General features: G+C 40.1%; 1 protein-coding gene across 2 annotated transcripts in view; it reads right to left on the bottom strand.

The window, feature by feature from the left end:
• Positions 1-467: 467 nt before the first annotated feature.
• Positions 468-21231, bottom strand: part of LOC5506091 (two pore channel protein 2) — a 35556-nt gene continuing 14792 nt past the window's right edge. The window contains exons 13-27 of one of the 2 annotated variants that reach the window (XM_048722977.1): positions 20101-20165; positions 19417-19514; positions 18537-18618; positions 17380-17586; positions 17175-17231; positions 16636-16677; positions 15378-15526; positions 14491-14593; positions 10052-10123; positions 5499-5584; positions 4962-5034; positions 3972-4054; positions 2972-3122; positions 2268-2424; positions 468-1538 (exon numbers count right to left, since the gene is read on the bottom strand). In XM_048722977.1, coding sequence (XP_048578934.1) covers positions 2293-2424; positions 2972-3122; positions 3972-4054; positions 4962-5034; positions 5499-5584; positions 10052-10123; positions 14491-14593; positions 15378-15526; positions 16636-16677; positions 17175-17231; positions 17380-17586; positions 18537-18618; positions 19417-19514; positions 20101-20165 — 1400 coding nt within the window. In that variant the 3' untranslated portion in view covers positions 468-1538; positions 2268-2292. Of the gene's footprint in view, positions 2425-2971; positions 3123-3971; positions 4055-4961; positions 5035-5498; positions 5585-10051; positions 10124-14490; positions 14594-15377; positions 15527-16635; positions 16678-17174; positions 17232-17379; positions 17587-18536; positions 18619-19416; positions 19515-20100; positions 20166-21231 lie in introns of both variants that reach the window. The other variant, XM_048722976.1, reaches the window with a different exon arrangement.

Here is a 21231-nt window from a genome sequence, read left to right as displayed (position 1 = left end):
TACGCGCACGCGCACCTAAATGACGCCATTTCAAATGAGCGCGCGCTGTGTTTTTTGAATTTTACTTTTCAATTCAAACGAGCGCGCGCTGTGTTTGATTTCTCAATGACAATTTTTGTCGAATATGTCTTTAAGTTTCTTTAAAATCATCTGAGGACATTGTAATTTGGGTAAGTCGATGACACTCCAGGTTACCATAGTAACCGGTTCTTTATAAAAAAAATTGATCATGATTTTCGAAAACAATTTCACTGATATTTTGGAAAGGGTAGGTACATTTTGCTCTCTTTAAAACTTTGGCAAAAATACCACAAAATTTATTAGATGGCCTTTTTTACATTCATCCATATCTAACCAGTTTGCAAAGTTATATATACAAGCATCCCGCTACTTTTTTACTGTTAAAATTATGTTCAATTCTTGTGTATTTAAATTCTTTACAAAGATAAAAAACAACACTTCCAATATAATTTAATATCAACGTTTTTATTGCTTTTTTTTTTCTTTACAAAACCTTGAGAGTGTAGATTCTGATGTATCTGGATGACACAAGATGATTAGTGACTGATATCTGAGATTTATTCAGAACTTGAAATAATAGTTTAGACTACTAAGTCATATTTATGACGCCATTTTGTATTCTGACACACCCAAAATAGGGCCTGGCGATTCCTTGCAGCGAGATGATAATTGTCTGGAAATTGCAATGCAAACCAATAGTTCGAGATATATTTAGACCCCACCCTCAAAGATTTCCAGACAAAAAACAAAAAGTTTAGATAGGGATATAACTAAAAAGTAAAATCACGTGGCTTATTTTAAAAATTGAAATGTTCAGTTTACTTTCATGTGGAACGCCATCGAGTGTATATTAGAAAGTCATTCGTTTATTTTTCTATCTATTTAAAAAAGGACCCGCACTATAAAAGGGCCTGGACCAGGTCCACGAAAGGCTCAGTTGTCAGTAAATTGCTACGCGGTGGGGAGCTTCGGGGTTCAGTCAAGCGTGTCTTGTTTGCCCACGAGAAGCGAAACCCAAACACAACTTTTGAAGCGCTTATCTTCTCGTTTGCTCGGTTTATTTTCTCTTGGCTAAAACAATGAATAACCCACCAAAAGAGCAGGAATATGCAGTAAAATGTTACGGCGTGTTGTCATCTTGAAGTTTGAATTTTATTCATTCGAAAAGAGGCGGAGCTAAGCTCTTTTATAATGGTGCGGGTCCTTGTTTAAGATGTCTATTCTATAGAATATTTGTTTCATAAAACAAACTAAACTATAATTATTATCGTTTCCTCAATATTACAAAAAATTGTTCTAGATACGTTTGTGAATTCTTTTCTACATTTCTTCTGTTTTATAATTCATAACAAAAAATATATAATAATTAAAACACTGTATTTTAAAACTTCTCTGTATCAAAATGTATACATACTGTACAACACTTAACATAAAAACCAGGAGGTTTGTTGGAAAATTGCTTCAAACAGAGGATATCGTTTTTGGCAATAAAGATCTCCTTGCGATCCCTTTGATTCCTAGAAATTCATTCAGTAGATTAGGATCGCATAATGTCGCATTATATGTCATAACGACCTTATTTTCACGCTGTCTTCTAGAAATTATTTTAAAAAACCCTTGTGAAGATATCGGCATTGAAATCATTTTTTTTTAGTACAAATGTAGCATAATGTCGCAAAGATCGTATCTGTCAGAAAGATAACCTTAAGATAATTTTGTTTTCTAGAAACTATTTTAAAAACACCCTTGTGAAGATATGGGCATTCAAATCAAAATTTATTCAGCCCAAATGTAGCATAATGTCGCAAAGATCGCATCTGTCAGAAAGGTAACCTTACGATCATTTTGTTTTCTAGAAACTATTTTAGAAACACCCCTGTGAAGATATCGGCATTCAAATCAAAATTTATTCAGTCCAAATGTAGCATGTCGCAAAGATCGCATCTGTCAGAAAGATCACGATCATGCAATAATTAAAAAGTAAACATCTAATAACAAATGTCTGTCTTTTTTATGTGGTCCACCATTAGACACAAGAAACACAATACCCTTGCTGGTTGATGTACAAAATGGTGACTTAACAAAAACGGTCAGATAAAACATTTGAGGTTTATTATCATCGAATATTCCATTTCTAGTCCCTTGTCCTAAAGAAAACCCAAAGAAACCCAAGGTGTGCGTCATGTCACCCCGTTGCTACCGTTATCGACAAGTCGTAATCATGTGGGATGTCGAAGATAGCATACCATCCGCGCATGCGTAGATCTATTGTCATAACGTGCCGTATGACGGGTGAAAGCGAAGATATTCATGACTGTTTAGCTCGGCTATCAGCTCCGCTTCGTGGGGCTCGACCAGACTTGAACGAAACAGCTGGTGGAATCGAAGATCCTGAGACTCGGACTGAAATATAGAAAAAGTAATAAGCCGTGTCGCAGGTAATGGGGCCTTGTGGTACGAAAGTACGAAAGCGCTTTCGCTTGAAACTGTCTACAGCAGTTTGAAAACACATTGAACTGTTTGCTTGCTTTCAAAAGTCTTAAAGCTACTAACCTGAGTAAAATCGGTTGAAATACAGTAAATGGTAAAAGCAAGTGTCAAAAGACTGTTTTAAAGAAACGTCATATCAACAAAGCCATTGCTACTGTGGTGTCATTATCTCCATACAGAGTCAAAACAACATGCAAATATATAGCTTGAGTATGAGGCGTTTTTAGGGAACGAAAGTCCGTGACATTCGGACCAGAAAATCCATCCACAAGACATAAAGAAAGTGCGAGCGCAGCAAAAAAAGAAACAATAAATAAATATTTTGAGCTAAAGGGATCCAGAATACTAGATGTCCTGTTGCTAGCGCGTACCTTTTTAGACCTCCTAAGTTTAATATTTAATAGCGTCGTACTCAATACAGCATGTTCAAACTAAACATGATTGATAAAATGTGTCTTACCTGTAAAGATCCCGGGAGTGTGTGCTTGTGAAGACGCGCTTGTTGCTGCTCCCACTGGCTGACAAACGCCTCGAGGATGAGCGCGACGAATAGGTTGATGATCATAATGACGGAAACCAGGTACCAGGCCAGGAAATAGAGCTGCGCCCATCTGTAATGATATGCGATATGATCATGATAATCATCATCATGATCATCATCATGATAATCATCATCATGATCATCATAATCATCATCAACAACATCGACAGCAACCCCTTCATTATCACCTTTATCGTCATCATCAACTTCACATTGTTATAATCATCATTACTGCCATCATCACTGCCATCAGCACCGATATCATCATCATCGCCATTATCATCACATCATCATCATCATCATCATCATCATCACATCATTATAATTATCAACCGACATCATCCCCATCTTTATCACCATCATCGCCATCGTCGTCATCGCATCATTATAATTATCATTACTATTGTTGCGCGAGTTAAATAGCAAGCGCAAAGCCGTCATAGTAAAGTTGTCAAGCGCAAAGCCGTCATAGTAAAGTTGTGGTCGCCATTGACATTTCGTTGTTTTGAAAAGACAATAAAATATCAACAGCCGACTCGCTTTCTTACTTTGCATACGGCATACGATAAACTTCAAGGATCGCGACTATCGTAATCATAGTCACTGTCATCATCACCGACTCATCACCATCATTATCGCCATCGCCATCATCATCATCATCACCGACATCAACCCCATCATTACCATTAGCGCCATCATCATCGCATCATCATCACCGTCATCATCATCACATCATTATAATTATCAACCGACATCATCCCCATTACTATCATCATTACCACCATCGCCATCATCATATTCACATCATCATAATCATAATTATCATCACCGAGATCATCCTCTCCATTATCATAACAATTATCGTCGACGTTGTCATTATTTTTGGTTATCAACCAAACTTTATTCCGTAGATACTTACGGATTGACTAGCTTCTCGTAGGCTTTGAGGAAAACGTGCCAGTTGTTAACAATCATAATATCCCACAGATTTACAAGTGCAGCCTAAAAAAAAATATCAAGTGTATAATAAACACATAACATATAGCCCCTTAAAGAAAAAGCATTATTGATCCATGCAGGGAGCAACCATATAGACACATTCCATGTATTTTTTTAACAACGCAAGATTTTACCTATGTTAGCGTATTTCGAGAGTTTTCACCTTGGTACATTTGTGCCAAATTTGACGTTTTGAGTTCTTTTTTTTTTTGGAGGGCCGGGGTGGAAGGTTGGGGGTGGGGAGGGGGGGGATGTGCTCCAAAAGTGCGAATTTGGTTTTGCGGGTCAAGTTCAAAGTAATCATTTGACAAGCCTTTGGACACTTAGGGAACTGAGATCATTATAACGGTATACAGTGGTATCTCCAGTTCTTCCTGTTAAGGCCACCATTGTATTAAACATTGGTAAGTAGGTCGTGCCACATTATAATAACGGCCACATTTGTAATAAGGTCGTGCAAAATTTGTAATACGGTCGTTATTACAAATGTGGCACGAACTAACTTCTAACGTGGCCGTTATCACAAATGTGGCATGATATGTTTATAAATGTGGCATGAACACATTATAACTTAGATGGTCGTTACTGCATATGCGGGGTGATCTTATTTCAAGTGTGGCAGGTTATTAAAAGTATGACCGTTACTGCATATGTGGGGTGATCTTATTTCCCGTTTGGCAGGATATTATAAATATGGCCGTTATTGCATATGTGACGCGATCTAATTTCAAGTTTTGCAGGTTATTACGGATATGGCCGTTACTGCATATGTGGAGCGACCTAATTTCAATTGTGTCAGGTTATTACAAAAATAACCGTTATTGCATATGAGAGCGACCTAATTTCGAGTGTGGCAGGTTATTATACATGTGGGCCTCAACACTCCACCTTTCTGACCCGTTCGACTTACCGCAAAGTCATCGAAATTGTTTGCAAAATATTGAAATTTGTCAAAGTCCAGTTCGGTACAGGGATCAGAGGTTCTGAAAATGGAAAAAAAAAGAAAAATTCTGGGTCATCACCAATCGCATTCACAAGTTATACATTCATCACCATTAGCCACATGATAAAAACAACGAGAACATCATTAAAAGTAGCAACAGCAATTGCAACAACACTATTTCATACAGCAACAACGCACTACGATATCATGATTGTTATTCATTATCATCATCATCATAATCATCGCCATCGTCATTATCGGGAATATAAATTAAATGTGCACATCACTCAGGGGTAACTAACGCGTTCGTATGTGCACATCACTCAGGGGTAACTTACGCGTTCGTATGTGCACATCACTCAGGGGTAACTTACGCGTTCGTGTGTGCACATCACTCAGGGGTAACTTACGCGTTCGAATGTGCACATCACTCAGGAGTAACTTACGCGTTCGTATGTGCACAGCACTCAGGGGTAACTTACTCATCACTCAGGGGTAACTTACGCGTTCGTATGTGCACATCGCTTAAGTGGGTTCGTCACTCCTTCAAATAGCATCATCCCAAATATGGCAAATATATAGTATATGGCCTAAAAGAGTAAAAGAAGAAGCATACTTTAAATATAATAAAGACGAGGACAAATAACAAACCAATAAGAAAGCGGATACAAGCACGTACGAATTGGTCTTATTGGTACTGTATCTACTTGTATCTACTCTATCAACATGACGACTGAAGAGTTATGTCATTAACCTCAAAAAGGAATCCAATAAATGTCATAATTAATTGTTTGGTCAGCAGTATGATTACATCTTGATCTGGTATTTACAATCCCAGAGACTACCTATTCCATATTCCAGGGAATGATCGTTTTAGATTCATGAACTGGAGACTAGAGCGGAAAATGTTTAATGTTCTTCTAGAAATACAATTCTTTCTAATTTGTCATCTGAACAGATGTTCTACATACAGAAAAAAAAGAACAAGTGAACTGATTATCTGATTCTTAAATTTAAAAGAAAATATAACCCAAGGGTGCTATCCGAAAATTAACTTTAAGCATCCGAGCTTCGTAAACCCGGTATATCTTATTTTTTGGATAACATCAAAATTACACAAAACCTAATTGTGCTCTGTCTTAGAAACAATAGGACTAATCCATTCATTGTAGCGGTTTCAGATCACACGCATTAAGTCATAGAATATTTAGAAGCACCTTTTTTTCCGGGACAGAGAAAGCATCACTTTACGGGTAACATTGGCAACTAGATGATTGGGCGATCATCAATGATTGATGACACTGTGCTTCCGCAGACGATTAGCTGTTGTCATTTGCGGTAATACTGGGGAAAGCACAAATAGAATTCGGGGCCCCAACTTATACTTATTTGATCCCTTGGAAGTTGTGTTTTGGTAGAGGTAAAGCTAAGCGAACAGGGCCTGTGGGTTTCACAAGATCAAAGAAGGCAAGGACAAGCACAACTAATAAGGTTGGACCATTTTTATCAGAATAATTTACTTGGATTTTACAATGGATTGCTAGAATTTTAGAAAGCTAATAGAAGTTACTGTGTTACTATAACACAGAATATTTCATAATCTGAAAAAGAGACAATGCGTCCTACGATAATTATATTCTCTATGTTTAACCAGCTGGATGTTGGACGTCAAAGTGTCCGTTTTGTTTTTAAATTAATAACTACTTACTAACCGAGAGTGAGGTCATGCCGGCAAATATCTCAATCCGAAGTTTGATATTTCCCGGCATGACCGAACGGTTAAGGCCAGTAAGTTGTTTAATATGTGGCTTAAAAAAATGACAAGAAAACAAATCAACGTTCGCTTTCGCGCAAATATCGATTAGTTTATCGATCGATTTTAAAAAGGCGGCAAAACAAAAAACACTCGCGTTATATATATATCACGTGTTTTTCAGAGTCGAAATCAACGATGAACGGTGCTCCGATGACCATTCTTTTTTTTTACATCTGAATAAGTATAAGCTTAATTGAAGGCCGACTTTTCGGGCTGTTTTCCTCCTATTTGCAGCTTTTGCGGTATGTTTGTAAAACCGTGGGCTAGACAAATTGTAACTCCCCCCCCCCCCCCTCAAATCCAAGCCCGAAAATCGTGACACCACCTAACCAGAGGCTAAAAAAATGCATGAATCTTTAACTTCGCAAATTTAAGAGTGACACAAAGATAAACAATAAATACCGGTGTCGCTAGAAAACAACTACGTCGTCAACAGTTTTAACAAAAACATTTGAGTCTAGGTTTTGCAAAATATTTGTAAGTATTCGTTTAGAACGGTTAGCTTTGTCTGTCAACCATGAGAGAGATTCTCAAAATTCATTTATATATAGACAAGATTGGTACGTGAACAATATGAAACTAAAAATACAATAGTAGGAAATATTGTAAACTGAATAAAATTAACATTTAAATAATGACTCTCTTGCTCAGTATTATATTAAAACCAGACTTAAATTCGGCGCCGAAAAAAAAGTGACCCCCCTTTAATGACAGCGACAAAAAATGTTGCCCCCCCCCCCCTAGTAATAAATGACCGCTCCCTTAGTTGATGCAAATATTGCATTTTCAAATAAAGTAACATGTAGTGTCTTAAAAAGAAACTCTTTTGGGTCTTTGCATCCCTTATTATTTATTAATTTGTTTGTTTATCCGATGTAAATACTATCGGTGGCGCTTGCCACCGATGTGATGTCCTTCAATATTTTTCTTCTTCGTCAAAATTTCCCTCTTCAATCTCGTCACCTCCGACACGGAGTACTTCTTTTCTCCAATTATCAACTTCAAGACCTGCTTGTTTTTTAGCAAAATTCGTGCAACCGAACATAACAACACAAGAGAAGCTCACAAAAAATGCCGTTCGAATATGGAAAAAGACGGCCCACCAACCAACCATGTCTGTCTCTTCTGGATAATTTCCTTCTTGAATGTCCGCTGTCGCTCATTTTGCAGTTTGAAGGTGGAAAAAAAAATACCAAAAACAAAAACAGAAGAGTTTATAAACAATTACAAAGGAGTGGGTGATGCAAATGGAGTCTTAGATTGGTTCTTACAAGCGGGTAATAGTTTAGGCTGATTGTATTATCTGAATAACCTTGCAGGTCTATCAGCACGCGGAGTTTGGCAGCGTTTTCAGGCCCGCAGAGACAATGGACATCGACTGTGCCACAGCCTCGCTGCAAGGACTTGTTCTCATCTCTCTGGAGCGCCTGTGCGCGATACTTGCTCCATTCAAACATCGCGCCCTCTCCACACAGGCCTATAACGTTGCCGTGGCAGCCCCATGGGGCGTGGCCATCATTGCTGTGGCTTTCCATGCCATCTCACGATTCTATTTCTTCTACACGTCCACCGTTCTGACCTTCCTATCACTGTTTGTAATCTGTGTCTCGTATGGTCTGATGTTTTACTATGTGAAGCACCAGGCGAAACAAGCTGGCAGCGCTCGCCAGGAAGTCAAACAGCGGCGTGAGCGCGATCTGGCCAAGACACTATTTTTCGTCACGGCCCTGTCTGTCCTGGCCTGGGTACCCAACGCCGTCTGGACAGCTGACAAAGGGGATCATTCCATTCTGGACAAAATCGCCTTCTGCGGAAGGTTCGCCAACTCTTTTATCAACCCAATCGTGTACTTATTCCAAATGAAGGATTTCAGAGAGGGTTTGCTCAAAATTTGCCGACGTACGGATCTAGATGGTCGATCCAACTCGTCCCAACAATCTGCGATTACTGGACGCATACATCAAGCACAAGAGACACGTCGCCACCGGTTGCAGCTAGGCAAGTCAAAATCATCACCAGTGTCAACACCGAAAACGTCATCTTCTGTTCCAGAGAACAAAGGTGTTAACTGTACTTCAAATGTAGGAGGTCAAAACGCCATTTTGATTGTCCGAGATTGAGCATCCCGAAATGTAAAACCGGAGACGAAATATTCATTTCAGGTTCCAGTTCACTTAGTCAGCAAGTGAATATGGGTCTGGATTACGGGAGTGAGGTAAGCATTTCCGGTACAGATAGGCCGACCAGTCAAGTGGAGGATACCAAACTGTGAGGGCACTATGAGCAGCTCTTATTAAAGCCGCATTGTCACCAGTTTACTTCCGGTCGATTACGTAACAATATCCGATAATTTTTCACGGAAAACGCGAAAAATATTTCAAAATATAGAAAGCAGTGTGTCTTTTGAAAGTTTCTTTGAGGATGTGACTGCTAATTTAGAGCGGATGGCCTGTTAAATATTTCGGATTCGAATAGATTTTTTTGTCTTTTAACGGTTGAGGTTTCTGTCGGACCTCTGGAAGTAAACTGGTGACAATGCGGCTTTAAGAGTTAAAAGACGCGCTAGTATAATAGTATAAAAAGCTGTATATGAATAGTGGAATATTTATCGTTTACATAGAGTGTGGTTTGAATAAACTACCCAGCTAGCTGAGCTTTCTCCCTGTTTGTTTCTATCAGTTCACTTATTCGTGTCGCGTCTTTGTTCTTTCGCCTTCAAGGGGCAGCGTAATGGTACTGCGCATGTCTGGAGTCAGTGTTTATTGTACGTCATGTGCACATGTCTGGAGTCAGTGTTTATTGTACGTCATGTGCGCATGTCTGGAGTCAGTGTTTATTGTACGTCATGTGCGCATGTCTGGAGTCAGTGTTTATTGTACGTCATGTGCGCATGTCTGGAGTCAGTGTTTATTGTAGGCTTTTAATTGTCTACAAAAAGTTGAACTTTAAGCTGTCAATGCCTTGTTAAAAAAATATGCAATATTCTATTGGAAAATATTGTTTATTGACAGTTTGGGGTCATTTCCTTTGAAACTAAGTCTCCACATGTACCAAAGGCTGATAAGTCATTATTAGAATTTGAATAAAATATATTGTGTACGGGCCGGATAGCTATTGCAAAGCTCTTACCATAACACTGCCCTTTTAACTGTCAAAATCGCCATAAGTACTTACAGCTATCGAACCGTTAAAAGGTATGAGAAGTATAACAATCAAGGTCAGAATCTCCATGACTACTCACAGCTATGATGCCAATGAAAGGTATGAGATTGCGAACCAGGTTCAACAAAGTCTCGGCAACAAGGGACAACGCCTGCAACACGATGAAATAATAACAACTGTTATTATTTGTATTATATGTATATATTTGTACAATATATTATATGTACAGCTGAGGGGGGTGGAGAAGGGGTAGTGAGTGCCACCTCAAAAGGACCGGGGGCTGTTATGGGCGGGCGGGTGGGGGTTGCAGGCTTTACTACAAATAGATGGGGGCGAGAGCCCTTCTACAGCCGATAAGAGGAAGGGGAGTGGGGTTAGTTATAGCTGGAGTAGGGGTAGGGCAGGTGATAGCTGCCTTAAAAGGATAGTTGGAGGGGGTAAGGCTAGTGATAGCTACCCTAAAAGAATAGCTGGAGTAGGGGTAGGGCTAGTGATAGCTACCCTCAAAGGATAGCTGGATGGGGGTAAGGCTAGTGATAGCTACCCTCAAAGGATAGCTGGATGGGGGTAAGGCTAGTGATAGCTGCCTTAAAAGGATAGCTAGATGGGGGTAGGGCTAGTGTTAGCTGCCTTAAAAGGATAGATGGATGGGGGTAAGGCTAGTGATAGCTACCCTAAAAGGATAGCTGAATGGGGGTAGGGCTAGTGATAGCTGCCTTAAAAGGATAGCTGGATGGGGGTAAGGCTAGTGATAGCTACCCTCAAAGGATAGCTGGATGGGGATAAGGCTAGTGATAGCTGCCTTAAAAGGATAGCTGGATGGGGGTAAGGCTAGTGATAGCTGCCTTAAAAGGATAGCTGGATGGGGGTAAAGCTAGTGATAGCTGCCTTAAAAGGATAGCTGGATGGGGGTAAGGCTAGTGATAGCTACCCAAAAAGGATAGCTGGATGGGGGTAGGGATAGTGATAGCTACCCTAAAAGGATAGCTGGATGGGGGTAGGGCTAGTGATAGCTGCCTTAAAAGGATAGCTGGATGGGGGTAAGGCTAGTGATAGCTACCCTAAAAGGATAGCTGAATGGGGGTAGGGCTAGTGATAGCTGCCTTAAAAGGATAGCTGGATGGGGGTAAGGCTAGTGATAGCTGCCTTTAAAGGATAGCTGGATGGGGGTAAGTCTACTGATAGCTGCCTTTAAAGGATAGCTGGATGGGGGTAAGGCTAGTGATAGCTGCCTTAAAAGGATAGCTGGATGAGGGTAGGGCTAGTGATAGCTACCCTAAAAAGATAGCTGAGTAGGGGTAGGGCTAGTGATATCTAGGGGCTTTCCTACAGCCGGGAAGATGAGTGGGTAGTTAATGGGGTAGTGGTAACGGTGGTTGGTGCCAACATGAAAAGGGGAAGGAACATTTCTCTTAAAAGAAGAATAGACTGCTTTTGGGATTAGGTGATGGGGGTTAACCCAAAGTGATGGGGGATGGACCAGGGTTATCTCCCCTTACTACCACCTGATATCTCTTACTTCTGTACTGTTCTTGTGAGAAAGCAGGGGCTTCGGACGGGGAGGGGTAAGGGTGGCGCTTCTGAGCCGCTTTTTTTTTACCATGAATGTGCGGTTTTTACATATACCTAAATAGTGTTACAAGTGTTACATGTATAAATCGATTGCTTGATGTAAGACGATTTTTTTACCACGAATGCGCTAATCGAGCATACTTTACGAAGTCCTCATTAGCAACCTAGCGAAAAACAACTGACGAAGGTCTCTTCATTAAGAGTCCGAAACCGGTCTTGTAAACGCTATAACCGCCCGCCGATTTTTCATCAAACGATGACTTCGGAAGGCACCTTAGACGAGATGAGCGAGCCCTCTCTCAGAAAAAGCCAGATTTAGCCTAAGTGCACTTTGAATTCTACGAGTTACAGTGGCGATTCTCGGCAGCCTCAAATCTTCCTGTTTGATTTTATGAAATCTATTAAAACAGGAGTGAGCTGTACTGCAGATATGTCCTAAATAACTCTAAGAAACTTTACATGCACAAAGAAAGCGCTTATGTCAGGTCGAGCAACGCTCCCATAGACGTGAAACATTAAAGAACGACAAATTCCACCACAAAGACATATAATATGTCACCTAAGGTTTTTGTCACCTCATAAACCACGTCTAGCGTATATCGTCCTCCGTAGATCCATTTCTGCGGCATATAACGCTCAAGCAAAAGTGTAATCTCAAAGACACTACGCACTTTATTTACTTCATCAGAAGTCTATAAAAGGGCAAAAGATTCATTGATTTAAAGATCTTTGATGTCCATAGCTTACTGAAACTTTTCAGTACACGCATTCTCTCCTCTTGCCACCCTTTTAGTTATAAGAAGGGTTTGTGTCTAGGGAGATGGCCTAGGTCCGTTGAGAACAAATTCCTCACTTGCCACCCTCTAAGCCGAAATCTGCAACTTATTCTAGATACGGTTACGCGATTTCACAACATACATAACGGCGAGTGTTGAATTCACGGACAGGCAAAATGCGTTTTGAGGCAAACATGGCATCTAATAAACGAATCTAAACATTTTGTCATGAGGTTCCACCCGGCTAAACAGAATCTTTTGAAGATTCTTATAAAAAACTGGCAACTTATCACGGATCTCAGCCTCATACGGCTAGAATCTTTAATGAACCTATAGTCTCTTATAGAAAGGAGAAACCGCTTATAGACTTTTAAGTCAGAGCCACAATCTCCCATAAAGGACTAGGTATCAAAGCAGATTTATTTACAATTGTGGCGGGTGTGGCTGTTGGCAATATTACACAACAGCCCTTCTACAGCCGATAAGAGGAAGGGGAGTGGGGTTAGTTATAGCTGGAGTAGGGGTAGGGCAGGTGATAGCTGCCTTAAAAGGATAGTTGGAGGGGGTAAGGCTAGTGATAGCTACCCTAAAAGAATAGCTGGAGTAGGGGTAGGGCTAGTGATAGCTACCCTCAAAGGATAGCTGGATGGGGGTAAGGCTAGTGATAGCTACCCTAAAAGGATAGCTGGATGGGGGTAAGGCTAGTGATAGCTGCCTTAAAAGGATAGCTAGATGGGGGTAGGGCTAGTGTTAGCTGCCTTAAAAGGATAGATGGATGGGGGTAAGGCTAGTGATAGCTACCCTAAAAGGATAGCTGAATGGGGGTAGGGCTAGAGATAGCTGCCTTAAAAGGATAGCTGGATGGGGGTAAGGCTAGTGATAGCTACCCTCAAAGGATAGCTGGATGGGGATAAGGCTAGTGATAGCTACCCTAAAAGGATAGCTGGATGGGGGTAAGGCTAGTGATAGCTGCCTTAAAAGGATAGCTGGATGGGGGTAGGGCTAGTGATAGCTGCCTTAAAAGGATAGCTGGATGGGGGTAAGGCTAGTGATAGCTGCCTTAAAAGGATAGCTGGATGGGGGTAAAGCTAGTGATAGCTGCCTTAAAAGGATAGCTGGATGGGGGTAAGGCTAGTGATAGCTGCCCAAAAAGGATAGCTGGATGGGGGTAGGGATAGTGATAGCTACCCTAAAAGGATAGCTGGATGGGGGTAGGGCTAGTGATAGCTGCCTTAAAAGGATAGCTGGATGGGGGTAAGGCTAGTGATAGCTACCCTAAAAGGATAGCTGAATGGGGGTAGGGCTAGTGATAGCTGCCTTAAAAGGATAGCTGGATGGGGGTAAGGCTAGTGATAGCTGCCTTTAAAGGATAGCTGGATGGGGGTAAGTCTACTGATAGCTGCCTTTAAAGGATAGCTGGATGGGGGTAAGGCTAGTGATAGCTGCCTTAAAAGGATAGCTGGATGAGGGTAGGGCTAGTGATAGCTACCCTAAAAAGATAGCTGAGTAGGGGTAGGGCTAGTGATATCTAGGGGCTTTCCTACAGCCGGGAAGATGAGTGGGTAGTTAATGGGGTAGTGGTAACGGTGGTTGGTGCCAACATGAAAAGGGGAAGGAACATTTCTCTTAAAAGAAGAATAGACTGCTTTTGGGATTAGGTGATGGGGGTTAACCCAAAGTGATGGGGGATGGACCAGGGTTATCTCCCCTTACTACCACCTGATATCTCTTACTTCTGTACTGTTCTTGTGAGAAAGCAGGGGCTTCGGACGGGGAGGGGTAAGGGTGGCGCTTCTGAGCAGCTTTTTTTTTAGCATGAATGTGCGGTTTTTACATATACCTAAATAGTGTTACAAGTGTTACATGTATAAATCGATTGCTTGATGTAAGACGATTTTTTTACCACGAATGTGCGGTTTTTACATATACCTAAATAATGTTACAAGTGTTACAGGTATAAATCGATTGCTTGATGTAAGACGATTTTTTTTTACCATGAATGTGCGGTTTTTACATGTACCTAAATAGTGTTACAAGTGTTACAGGTATCAATCCATTGCTGGGAAAAAAAAGACGAGTTAAACCCTCTTCCAAATCACTTTCTCCCCACCCCCATATTTGGGACCATTCGCCCGCCCCCCTGGAAAGGCTTGGATTTTCAGGAGCTTACCGATATGTTAGGCACTACTCTGAGCAGCCTGAAGATGATAAGCATGTTGATGATGCGCACCATGTTGGGTAGGGAGAAGATGTAGTCCGCATCTGTAGTTGTCCTAAAGAGAGTCGGAAAGTTGAGATATTGGTGGGTTTTTTTGTTTGTTTTATATTGACAGACTATTGTCAACCGGCTTCGGTCAACAGGCTTCGTTACAAGTCTACATGTAAAGATGGGTACCACCGCGTCTAAGCCTGAAGTTATACGGTGGCTAATATATGCAGCTAGGCACTACAGTGGTTTTTACCCATGCTTACATGCGGGGTTGACGACAACGTTTTGTCAAACGACTGTATACTAATCAGCTTTAATCTAGGAATAAAGAATTGTGTCATTTTCCCTCTGCCCTCCAGAGGAACATACATGATCTTCTGCAACTTGCATTTAATGCTGAAAAAAATGCTTCTACCAATGTTAAATGGGGGAACAGGAGGGATGTGTTACTATGCAAAGTGTCCAACTTTATTTTGTTGCGGATTGTAGTTTAAATGTCGAGCGCTTTTTTTATTTTTTTTTTCGTCAGATACAAAAACAATATGCTATATTTTTCGTTCAGTGTGTATTAAACTAACACGTTGAAAAAAAAAATAAAAAATAAAAACTGCCAGGAACTAAGCATCTCTGGCGCTCAGAATTCTAAGAAAGTACTTGTTATACCTCATCATGGAAAATACCCGAGTAGCCGTGTTATTGAGCTAGAATAATGAATATACTGTAATATAAAACTAGTAGTCTACTCAGCAAGGTAATTATTTGTTTTTTAGGCATCTTTTAAAAGTACTGGATGAAAACCTAAACGGTAATTAGTTAAGTCAGCTAATAAGAGGGTTGATTGTACGTACGGCATTTTTGCGGCATAATTGAATGGTGACCCAAACAAAGAAAGGTGTATAATCTCGATGACGACCAGTAGTACAGTCACCCCTCCACAGTAGAGATTACCCTTGAATGACACATATCTCTGCCAGCCCAGCGCCCACAGCTTAATACTCTGCAGAAGAAAAAGATAAGGCTTCAATCAAAAAGACAACCCCAAGGCGGTACATGGGTGTAACTAAAAACGCGAGCTTGATTTATATAGCGCCATTTCCTGAAGCTCAGAGGCGCTTCACATTTAAAATTCCTATTTCGTATTTATTAAGAATGACCCATCTTGGAACTGAGGAACACAAGCTTCTAGTAAGCTCACATACGTTTAACTAGTCAAATTCAGGGCCGAGAAACAGAAAGAAACTATCCATGCCTAGACCGGGAATCGAACCCGGCAGATGTGAGTATCCCCATATCCTGAAACGCTAACACACTGGGCCAACCATATGAATATGGGAGGAAGGAGTCCAAGAGAGCTCATGACCACACTCTATGACTCGAATTGTTGAGGTTCCGCAGGCATTTCGCGTGCGACTAAATTGCGCTCTCTAAATCACCCTTACAACATCTTGGAACAAAGCTCCTTTACCACCCACTCAGAGTTGTTGAGGTTCTGCAGGCATTTCTCATGCGACTAAATTGCGCTCTCCAAATCACCATTACAACATATTGGAACAAAGCTCCTCTACCTCCCACTCGGGTTGTAGACGCGCCGCAGGCATTTCTCATGCGACTAAATTGCGCTCTCTAAATCAGCCTTTCAACAAAGCTTCTGTACTACCCGCTCGAGCTGTAGAGATGTCGCAGGCATCATGCGACTAAATTGTGCTCTCTAAATCTGCCTTTCAACAAAGCTCCTGTACCACCCGCTCGAGTTGTAGAGATGTCGCAGGCATCATGCGGCTAAATTGTGCACTCTAAATCAGCCTTTAGACATCTTGGAACAAGCTTCTGCACTACCGGTCCATATTTGATGTTCCAGCCAATCATTTTTTTTATATAATCTTCTTTTGCTTAAGGAGGTCATTTCACCAGACGGTATTTTGCACCCCACTTTAACTTTATATTGTAAAACAGCTGCTGGGAACATACAAACTTCTTTTAACTCCCCGTTGGACCTTTAACCCTGAGATGACTCGTTCCCGTTATCGTGTTACCCAGTGCCAAAGACGAGTATTCTCGTTTTTAATATATGCACATACAAACTTTTGGGGAACTCAGCTTACGTACCTGCTCTGCACAGTAGTATATGACGAAAAACAGGTTTGCAGCCTGAGGAGGGAAAAGCAATTTGTTAAGTGCCTACTTATAAGGAGAAAATCACCCCCTGAGGTAACCCCAGCGCGAGGGTAAACCTTCTCAATTCCATGTCACATCTCTGTTCACAAGTCAGGAAAGTTTAGCCTTTGCTTGCAATTTTGCAACGGGCTGTGTGCAGACATTTTTTACTGCGATTTCGAGTAATCTGCGAGCACAACATATACATGTCAAACAACAAAATACATTTTGCCTTCCTTCAGTCAAAAGCCTTAGACCACTTCTATTTTATTTATTGGCCTAAAATTTGGCTTCCAATCACTGCAATGCGAGTGTTTTAACAAAAATTGGGAGCAAAATTATTTGAAGGACATTCAAAATTACTAAAACAACATTTGTATGCGTTATTTACAAATTTAGAGAGGCTTTATCAAATCATCCGACTCTCGCACTTGGTATTTTGCTAGGATGACAAAATTGCGGCTGAGCGAGACTCTTTAAGGGAGACTTACTGCAAGTGCCGAGTGGCTTGATTTCAGAGAAAGGTCGTACTCGAGGTCAAGCTCAATCTGTGAAAACAAATCATTAACAATGGAAACAACAACCAGAAAATGTACATTAGTTAGTTTGAATAACGAAAAGCAATATAGAAGTTGGCAGTATAGCAGACACTAGTCATGATTGATTTACTATAGTCACTTAATTATTGGTACTCACCGAAACGAAGACGACATTGACAGCAGAGATGAAATCCCCAAAGTAATCAAACCAATGGTGGGCGACAACCACCTGTAGTTTCCTCAGCAACGGATTCGTGACGTAACTCATAGCGGGTCTGTTGCGCCTGCGCGGCTTCTCGATTGCCTCAAACCAGCTCTGGAACTCCTCCACCGTCACGTGACCACTTGGTAAGTCATCCAGCCCCTGTAATAAATAGGGACCTGTGTTAACTGGTTACTAATGACGAATGACTATTTCTGTCGATTTGGAAAAAAATGGAAATGAAAATGGAAATGAAGCAAATATGAAGCGCTGAAGGCAGGAGAAGCATCACAAGAAGAAAATGAACAAACGTCCAATTTCTTCTGCTTTTGCATCTGCATACAGTACGTTGACAACGTTCCAGGATAAGCTGACAAACACAAGCATTTAAAATTACACAATTTTCTGTAAGTTTATGTGGATATTTTAAAATCACACCGTTCTAGAAAGATTAAGGGGTAAGGGAGATGATTGAGTTGACTGTTGATGGCCGAGCGGGCTATTGACTTATAATAATAAAGTCGAAAAATTTTTTTAGAGAAATAATTAATTTAGTCAAATTACACTAGTAAATTAATAAGAATAAAAAAAAACATGTATGCTATGGTTATTTGCCATTTTGTGCTTTCAAATCTGGCCTTGGTCGCTACTTGTAGGTCAGCCAAAAAGAATGCAATATGCAGATTGCAGTGCTGTCTCTCCATGACGTTATGGCGTTACCTCTCAGAAATGGTATGTATTACTCGATAGTTACACAGTAGATATCAATAGTGGTTTTGCTGGGTGTTCACCCACCACGTCATAAAGTTATTCGGTAGGACTCGATAGAAGTACGCAGCTGCTTTGTCTCCTATTATCTTTGTTCTACAAAGGAGTTCTTTTATCTCTATTCTTCTCGTTCTTTGTATCAAGGTGCGGATATTGTTCATTTGCCCAATCAAATTGCAGCTTGTAAGAGCTGCGTACTGACCCCTCGAAAGCGGTTCGGTTCGGTTCAGTGTCGACCCTCGATTACGGCCTTACCTCTTAGAAATTGTGTGTATTACTCGATAGCTATTCGGAAGCACTCGATAGTGGTTCGGCTCAGTGTCGACTCTCCATCATGGCCTTACCTCTCTAAGTAGCTGTTGGTTGCGGCGTTTCACGTGAACTTTTTCCAACACCCTGTAGAGGCTGTTGCTGCTTACACTGTCCCTGTTAACAATAAAGGTTGAGGAAAAAGTCTTACAATAACAACGAGCTATCCGAGGATACAATGACCTTGTGAGGGTTAGTTTGTACGCAAGACCCCATGACCCCTAACCCTTAATCAGGGGCATATCTAGCTTTTTGCCAAGGCGGGGGGGGGGAGGGCGTGGTTGACAAAAAAAATCGTCATTATTTTATTATTCATTATTATTATTATTATTATTATTATTATTATTATTATTATTATTATTATTATTATTATTATTATTATTATTATTATTATTATTATTATTATTATTATTTTTATTTTTATTATTATTATTATTATTATTATTATTATTATTATTATTATTATTATTATTATTATTATTATTATTATTATTATTATTATTATTATTATTATTATTATTATTATTATTATTATTATTACTATTATTATTAGTATTATTAGTATTATTAGTATTATTAGTATTATTATTCTTATTCTTATTCTTATTCTTCTTCTTCTTCTTCTTCTTCTTCTTCTTCTTCTTATTATTATTATTATTATTATTATTATTATTATTATTATTATTATTATTATTATTATTATTATTATTATTATTATTATTATTATTATTGTTATTATTATTATTATTATTATTATTATGTTTATTTTTTAAGATTACGATGATGAACATGATCATACGAAGATAGCGGCAGTGAATGGCGATAACAACGATATCTATGAGGACCCCAAGAAAATAATGATAGCAATACTTGCACTAGCAATGATAAAATCCTTTCTTAGCATAATGCACTCACGCGCTGACGTTTTCTTTCGATTCTGACAGACGGTTAAGTACTTCAAATGCAGCTCGCACGGCGAGTCTCCTGCGGAATAAACTTGACTGCAGAGACGTCTACAAAGAGAAATATGTTATCCATTCAATTTGGGCGCAAGTGGTACTCATAATTATTGTGTTCTTCAATTTCCCTCTTCCGCATAACTGGCTTCACCGATGTGTGGTTTTCATGCTGTTTGTGGTTATCAACCATCATCTCTTCCATGTGGGAGATTTGGGTAGAAAAAGTTTCTAGATGGATCCAGTGACCTATAACCAGAGCTAAAGATGATCATTTGGTCAATGCATTACTACTCTGGACCCAAACCTGCGTTTTTTTTTTTTTTTCAGGCTTGCACCTGCTACTTCTTTAACCACAAAAGAGTTAGCCGGCTCTCCTTTCCCTTTCTCTCGCCACAGGAATCTCAAATCTCCGGAGGGCCGTCTAGCAGGCTACATAAGAGTGATCAACATAAATCCTTCCTATAGCAGGATACAGTAGCTAGTATCGGCCATTACCAATAAGTATTGGTCGTTTTGTAAATTTTGTTATAGTCAGATACCAGCCTCGCTAATGTCAAATGTAAACACTTACAGGGTACAGAACAACCGAATCAAGCACGAAAAACGCGAAAATTAACTCCCTTACAATTTAGACGCTCACCATTAAGTATCCTCTGAACTGATTGTAGATCACTGCAGTTAGCATGTTAAGAAAGCAATAAAGTCCTACAGAAAACGAAACAAGGGCACAAAAGTTATTCAAGTAACACGAATGTCTATAGGTAGACCACCACGGCCACTATGAAGTACCGAAATATAAAAGTAAGAGAGCTATGGCTTTTCTTGAAGAGCCCTAATTAGCTACACCTTTGTTACCGTTTTTGCCAAGGTTGGGAGACAAATAACGCGCACCATAAAAGGGACTTGCCTTAGGCAAGCTGTCATTCGTCCTTTGACGAATGCCAGCTTGAAGTACCGAAATATAAAGGTAAGAGAGAAGTACCGAAATATAAAGGTTAGAGAGCTAGGGCTTTTCTTGAAGAGCCCTAATAAGCTACACCTTCGTTACCGTTTTTAGTCAAGGTTGGGAGACAAATTTCGTAATATCCATTTAAACACGAACGCGCACTATAAAAGGGACTTGCCTTAGGCAAGCTGTCATTCGTCATTTGACTTCTCTCACGCACGCATTAGATAGGTTTGGAAGGGATGAATTTTGATTTTTTTTTAACAATCTCTTGTACTTAACAGTTGTCGTAGTGTGTCGTACGACTTTACTTTTTGCTGTTTTCTTCTGGCAGTTTTAGAGGTCCTCACTCAATGAAGTCTAGCTTTGAATGGCGACAACCTGCGCGAGAACTTGCGAAAATGGAGGCGGAGCTATATAGCGCGCGTTCGTGTTTAAATACAAAGCCTTATACATTATTTAACAACTTCGATCGAAAATAACGTAATTACTTTCACAAATCAGCCGACGGAAATGGGTGATTTCTCGCACTTGGTATTTTGCTAGAATGAAAAATGGCGACTGCCTTCATGGTTCTGTCTGTTGTACTGTATCTTAACAGTTTTCACAGTTGGGCTAGTGCGCTTAGTAGTTTGATGTGCTTTTGTTTGTGAGTACAATCACTGCAGATGGTAACTACAGAGGCAACACCTTCCAACCCCCCCCCCCCCCCCCCCTGTGTTTGATGTGTGTTTGTATGAATGCACTAGGACTAGGACCACGGAGTCAGCGTTTTCATTTCCACTGTGAGTGCTCAACAAGTACTGCACAATTCCTAATTGTACC

Source organism: Nematostella vectensis, chromosome 15, assembly GCF_932526225.1.
Source record: "Nematostella vectensis chromosome 15, jaNemVect1.1, whole genome shotgun sequence".
In the NCBI taxonomy this organism is placed as follows: domain Eukaryota; kingdom Metazoa; phylum Cnidaria; class Anthozoa; order Actiniaria; family Edwardsiidae; genus Nematostella; species Nematostella vectensis.
The sequence above is the reverse complement of the archived record's forward strand: the minus strand, read 5'-3'. Positions and strand labels throughout refer to the sequence as shown.